The 7,083-nt window shown below is 34.9% G+C and overlaps 1 protein-coding gene across 1 annotated transcript in view; it reads left to right on the top strand.

The window, feature by feature from the left end:
• LOC137644139 (uncharacterized) overlaps positions 1–2,696 on the top strand; it is a 12,114-nt gene extending 9,418 nt beyond the window's left edge. The window contains exon 2 of the mRNA XM_068377123.1: positions 721–2,696. Coding sequence (XP_068233224.1) covers positions 801–1,736 — 936 coding nt within the window. The 5' untranslated portion in view covers positions 721–800 and the 3' untranslated portion in view covers positions 1,737–2,696. The remainder of the gene's footprint in view (positions 1–720) is intronic.
• The last annotated feature ends 4,387 nt before the right edge of the window (positions 2,697–7,083 follow it).

Genomic DNA, 7,083 nt, shown 5'->3' with positions numbered 1-7,083 from the left:
TTAAAAAGGATGATTATGTTATTATTGTTATTATTACTAGCTATGCTACAACCCTAGCTAAAAAAGCAGGATGCTATAAGCCCAAGGGCTCCAACAGAAAAAAAATAGCCCAGTGAGGAAAGGAGACAAGGATATAGATATATGATATGAGAAGTAATGAACAGTTAAGATAGGATATTTTAACAACAGTAATGATATTAAAACAGATATTTCATATATATACTATAAAAATACTCATTTCAGCTCTTTAACATGAATCATTTGCTGCAAGTTTGAACTTTTGAAGTTCTACCTACTCAACTTCCCAATTAGGAAGATCATTCCACAACTTGGTCATAGCTGAAATGAAACTTTTAGAATACTGTGTAGTATTGAGCTTCATGAGGAAGGCCTGACTATTAGAATTAACTGCAAGCCTAGTATTACAAACAAGATGGGAATCAAATGAATGCATACAAATGCGTGAAGAATTTGAATGCCATCCTTCACACATTCATACATTTAAACTTGAAGAAAATGGAAAACCAACTGGGGTTTATCCAGATACCGGGCTTAGCAAATTAATTTCAAACTAATTTCCTGGCTGCTTGGTGTATACTAAATATTCGTAATGTACAGTATGTTCTCTTTCCCTATACTACGTAAGCCGTAAGTTATACGACATTTTTGTATGAAGTACAGACAGTAATTTTGATAATAGTTTCTTTTCATTTCTGTCAGAAACACCAGTAAAGTACCTGGAAACACGGACGAAGAAGGCTTTCCAAAAACTGAGGAGAGCTGTGCCTCGGCGGACTAAAATGGCTCTGCGTCTGAGACCACATGCCAGACGTCAGATGTCGAAGGACCAGGAATGTGGCGAAACTACGACTCAGCGAGTGATTCATGTCAGACGTCAGATTTTGGAGGATCCGGAGTGTGGTGAAACTACGACCCAACGGGTGCTACATGTCAGAAGTCAGATTCTGAAGGACCGGGAGTATGGTGAATCTACGACCCAAAGAGTGATTGTACTGAGGCGTCGACAGAAGAGTATGGGGTCATCGCAGTCCTTTCCAGGAAGCACGGTTCCCCTTAGGGCCATATCGAGATGGTCTGACGAGGATATCCGAAGTAGAGTGTCCTTGCACATGATTAGGATAAATTTGGGTCATCCCATGCCCAGCTTTATGCACGGAGTCTCTAGATCCCCGAAAGAAAGATGTACCTCACATCCTCATCGTAAGGACGAGTGTAAGAAGTTATTTAAGATTCCCATCCCAGAGCAGCAGACTTCTGAGACTGGGCGTGGAGAGAAGGTCATTTATGTTAGCATATGGAAAGAGTGCTTTTTTGCTGATAACATTTTCGATTCTGCTGGCAAAGACATAAAACATGTACGCAGTATCTGTCAAAATCATATAATATCGCAGAGAGCACGAGCTTTTGCAAGTTACATACCTTGTTTTTATGTGAAGATCATAGTGTTTTTAATGCTATTCATTCGGTGCTTCTTTTGCCAATTGAGTTTCCCTCTGGCCATGTATTACCGTACGTATAAACACGTGAAGATCCATCGATCCTGTGATGAAAGAGGTGTGAGGCCTGTTTTTACGGGTTCAGCCTGTCATGGGCCTGTTATCTATGGCATTCGAAACTTTTGCTGTACGTTTTGTAGGGCTCAGCGGCAGTCCGATGTGAGCTTGAAACTTTTAGAAATCATGAATAAGGAGAGACAAGGAAAGGTTGCCAGATGAATATTATTTTATTAGTGGAGCTACCTTTACTTATAATTTTTTTTCCAGATGTGACGATCTTAAGTAGTTACTTTTGGGATTGTACCAATACTACCCAGAGATGTGTTCACTTTTAAGAATTTTTTCCTGAAAATTACAGGAAAACATTTTTTATTTTGTTAATTAACGAAAGATGCTAGCCCTCTCTGGTTCGAAAGAATCCGATCTGAATTATGCAAAACTTGTGTAGTGGAACTCTTTAGTTTTTAATATAAGTGTTCACCATCTTTAACGATTTAAACACTGAATTCATCTTATTCATTGTAAAATTTTCATTAATGTCTATTAGTTTTATATTTTGCACCATCATTTCTTTGTAACTTACAACTATATTTTTCAGGTTGTTACTTCTAATCACATTAGCTTTAGTTCCAGCTCTCCTTGCTTCTAAAATTCTTTATATATACTGTATATTGTGTAATATTTTTTAGTGTCCAGTAATACTTAACAGACATAGAAAACATTTATTGTTATTGTTTTATAGATTTCACCATCCAGGATGTAGATTTTAGAATTCGTATGTACATAAGTTATACTGTTCACGAGGTTATGTAACTAAAGCTATCCAAATTTACTCATTAAAAATGTTTTCAGGCTTCGTCTTCTTAGACTGAATGGAAATTGTGTGCACATTTAAGTTGTTTAAGAGTAAATTTCTTATAGTTGTGTTTCTTCAATTCATTAAGAATGTTGAAGAGTTTATTTCAGGTCAACTTTATTTATTTAAAGTGTGTCAACTGGAAATATTCTTTGTGGGTCAAAGTTAGTTGCAAAGAGAATAGCGGGCGTTGAATATCCTTATCAGTTATATTAGTCCATTGAATGTTACATTTTACTAACAATGGCTATGACTTGATAATTGGAGCCGAGCTTCTGATATTGACATTTTTTTAGCCCTTTTGATATTAAGATTTTTTTTTTTTTTTTACCAATTCTAAGACTTATGGTTGTATTATTTTTTTTATTGGTTATAATAACAATTATTAGAAAAACTATTAATAGTATTAGATTTTTTTTTTTACCAATTCTAAGACTTATGGTTGTATTATTTCTCTTTTTATTGTTGATTATAATAACACTTATTAGAAAAACTATTAATATTATTAGATGTTGCTTTCTTCCTTTACTCTATATAGTTTTGGAGATCTTAACCTGAGCCGTACAATAATTTCACTCTTGCAAAAAGGTGGTCCCTCCATTTCTTACCCTGGATCAGGGTTGCCAGGATTTGAAAATGAAAATAGGCCAACTTTTAATCAACAGAAGCTTTAAAAGGCCGACCCATTAGTAAAAAAAAAAAGGCCAAATAGTATTTAAGGTCCGCCTTTTTCTCATGATATTACTAAAGGCCAACCAATTAAAAAAAAGGCCAAATTTGGCGGGTGGGTGGGTTGTTTTTAGTCTGAAAAAAGGCCAACCTGGCAACCCTGCCCTGGATAGGACCTATTTTATATTTTCCCTTTTTGTTTTGAAACTGGCCATGATTATGTTTTTTGTTTTGAAACTGGCCATGATTATGTTTTTTGTTTTGAAACTGGCCATGATTATGTTTTTCGTTTTGAAACTGGCCATGATTATGTTTTTTGTTTTGAAACTGGCCATGATTATGTTTTTTGTTTTGAAACTGGCCATGATTATGTTTTTTGTTTTGAAACTGGCCATGATTATGTTTTTCGTTTTGAAACTGGCCATGATTATGTTTTTCGTTTTGAAACTGGCCATGATTATGTTTTTCGTTTTGAAACTGGCCATGATTATGTTTTTCGTTTTGAAACTGGCCATGATTATGTTTTTTGTTTTGAAACTGGCCATGATTATGTTTTTCGTTTTGAAACTGGCCATGATTATGTTTTTTGTTTTGAAACTGGCCATGATTATGTTTTTCGTTTTGAAACTGGCCATGATTATGTTTTTTGTTTTGAAACTGGCCATGATTATGTTTTTCGTTTTGAAACTGGCCATGATTATGTTTTTCGTTTTGAAACTGGCCATGATTATGTTTTTCGTTTTGAAACTGGCCATGATTATGTTTTTCGTTTTGAAACTGGCCATGATTATGTTTTTCGTTTTGAAACTGGCCATGATTATGTTTTTCGTTTTGAAACTGGCCATGATTATGTTTTTCGTTTTGAAACTGGCCATGATTATGTTTTTTGTTTTGAAACTGGCCATGATTATGTACGAGAAATGTCTTGTTCGGCCTCAAAAGGATCTAATAACTTCTTATGTATTAAATTTTTGTTTGCCATTGAAAGTAATTTTCTATAAATATTCGGCATTGCCTCCACGTCACTGAATAGATGTTGCAATTAGCAGCTATTAGAACCAGTGGATTTTATTTTTGCATTTATTTAAAAGAAGACTAATTTCCTGGTCTTCTGCAATCCATGTAATCTTTTCTTCTGTAAGATAAAGATATTGTTAAAGATATATCTATATTCATATTTTTACTCGCCCATCTTGAAAGTACTCTTGAATAAATCTTATCTTCTGTAAGATAAAGATATTGTTAAAAATATATCTATATTATTCATATTTTTACTCGCCCATCTTGAAAGTACTCTTGAATAAATCTTATCTTCTGTAAGATAAAGATATTGTTAAAAAGATATCTATATTATTCATATTTTTACTCGCCCATCTTGAAAGTACTCTTGAATACGATTGTGATATCATTTAGAATAAGACCAGATAACGATTGTTAATATATTTTCCCCAAACTTAAATAAAGGACTACAAAACTTTTGAACACTTTCTAATCCAGTTTTTCTTTTGTTATACGAAGTCGTATTGTGTCCATAAGGCTGGCGCTGGGACCTGTGAGCTCATTCAACGCCAATCTTTCGTGCTATAACAATGAACCGTAAGATAAGTGACTGGTAATATCCAACACAAATAGAGAATTTGTGACATTTTTTCTTGCGCCCTCTATATAAAAATTGAAAAATTCTTATTAGATTAAAATTATAAAAATTATATAAGGCCGGTTAGTCAGTTTTCCTTGCCTGGTGATTGCCAGACGGAGTTTCGAGTCCCGCTCAAACTCGTTAGTTCCTCTGGTCGCTGCAACCTCGCCATCCATGTGAGCTAAGGATAGGGGGTTTTGGGGAGCTTATTGGTCTATCTGCTGTGTCATCAGCAGTCATTGCCTGGCTCTCCTTAGTCCTAGCTTGGGTGGAGAGGGGGCTTGGGCGCTGATCATATGTGATATGGTCAGTCTCTAGGACATTGTTTCGCAACCTTTTTTAAATGATTACCCCAAAATTTTATTTCCAACTAATCAATGACCCCATTGAACATATACCCGGTAACATCGGATGTTTTTTTGCATCCACTTGATGAACTGTATGGATCATGTAGCCCTCTATTGGCTGCTTATAGTTAAGGATCCAAAACAAATACAAACTTTTCCATTTTAATGGATATCAAAATGAACCATCATCAGTGCAGAATATTCAATGTAACAATATTAATAGATATTTAGTAATCAATTTATGTTTGCTCGGATTTTTCAGTGTGAGGGTTTGAGCTTGTTTTGCCAGTGCAATTTTCTCTATTTCAGAACATCTTGATTACCCCAAAAATACGGGTCCATTACCCCTCTGAGGTAATTTACCCCAGGGTTGAGAAACACTGCTCTAGGACATGTCCCTTACCTCTGCCATTCATGAGCGGCCTTTAAGCTTTTAAATGGAAGTGTCGTGTTGGAATTAGTGTGCTGTCTTAGCTCTATTTTCAGAATAATATCGTAACCTATTTTCCAAATGAGATTTAGATGGGCTTTGGCTTCTGTTTCCTAACAATACCATTACTCCTTTGTTAATTATTATGGATTTGAATTTAGGGGAGAATAAATCTCGTTACGGAATTCAACCAGGAAATCATGTTTTCCAAGTTCGTGTTTTATAAGAAATAGTCTTTTTGAACTAATGACTTGTACAATTTAATTTCAAATTTCAGGTAAGATTGCGGCTTGACCGAAAAGGCTCTCTCTCTCTCTCTCTCTCTCTCTCTCTCTCTCTCTCTCTCTCTCTCTCTCTCTCTCTCTCTCTCTCTCTCTCTCTCTCTCTCTCTCTCTCTCTCTCGACAGAAATTCCTGCTTGGAATGAGAGTTCATTAAAATATCTATTTTTCTTAAACAGGTATTTGCATACAATATGGTTCATCAGTAGTTTCATGAGGAAGAAATCGGGAATAGGTTTATATATTCTCAAGAGCAATTCTATAAGAATTATTATGATTATTATTACTAGCCAAGCTACAGCCCTAGTTGGAAAAGCAAGATGCTATAAGCCCAAGGGCTCCAATAGGGAAAAATGGCCCAGTGAGGAAAGGAAATGAGGAGAATAAATTAGCAATATATCATTCTAAAAACAGTAACAGCGTCAAAACAGATATGTCCTATATAAACTATTAACAACGTCAAAAACAGATATGTGATATATAAACTATAAAAAGACTCATGTCAGCCTGGTCAACATAAAAACATTTGCTCCAACTTTGAACTTTTGAAGTTCTACTGATTCAACGACCCGATTAGGAAGATCATTCCACAACTTGGTCACAGCTGAAATAAAACTTCTAGAATACTGTGTAGTATTGATCCTCATGATGGAGAAGGTGTGGCTATTAGAATTAACTGCCTGCCTAGTATTACGAACAGGGTAGAAGCATCTATGAATTCCCATTAAACTAATCTGTTAAGTATCTAAGCAGAATCTCACATTCCAATTCTCTTACGAGCTTTGGGTTTTCTGTAAAGGACAAATGTTCATTAATGCAGATTTTTATTTTAGATGTAGCTTTGGTTAAACTGTCACTTGTGCTTTGTGTAGAGCTCCGAAGATAAACACTTTGAATAACTCAAAATTAGTGAAGAAAATTATAAAGCATAATAAACAAAATCAATGGCGTTTTTTAAATCACATATCTGTGGCAGGTTCAAGTATGTTGTTTACACTTGACTTTATAGAATTTAGGCCATAAGATTTATAGTACGGTATTAACACTAGTGAGGAAGATCGAGAGGGAGACAGAGAATTAGATGAGAAGATAAGGATGAGGTAGAGAGAAGAGGTTTTTGGTGGATGGAGATGCCTTGAACAGTGGCCTTGAACAGTGTCTAAAATTAGTAGGGGTCCTGCTCCAAATATTTTTAGTCTTGGTTTTAATATTGTGTAAAAGGTAGAAGAGAAGTATGAAAAAATTTATTCACAAATTTGATTGAATCTTAAAAAAAAAAAAACTTAAAACATTTGCTACAAACTGTAACCTAAATTGCTCTAGTTCAATCATGGTCTATTCATTT

This window comes from Palaemon carinicauda, chromosome 7, assembly GCF_036898095.1.
Source record: "Palaemon carinicauda isolate YSFRI2023 chromosome 7, ASM3689809v2, whole genome shotgun sequence".
Taxonomy (NCBI): Eukaryota; Metazoa; Arthropoda; class Malacostraca; order Decapoda; family Palaemonidae; genus Palaemon; species Palaemon carinicauda.
The sequence above is the reverse complement of the archived record's forward strand: the minus strand, read 5'-3'. Positions and strand labels throughout refer to the sequence as shown.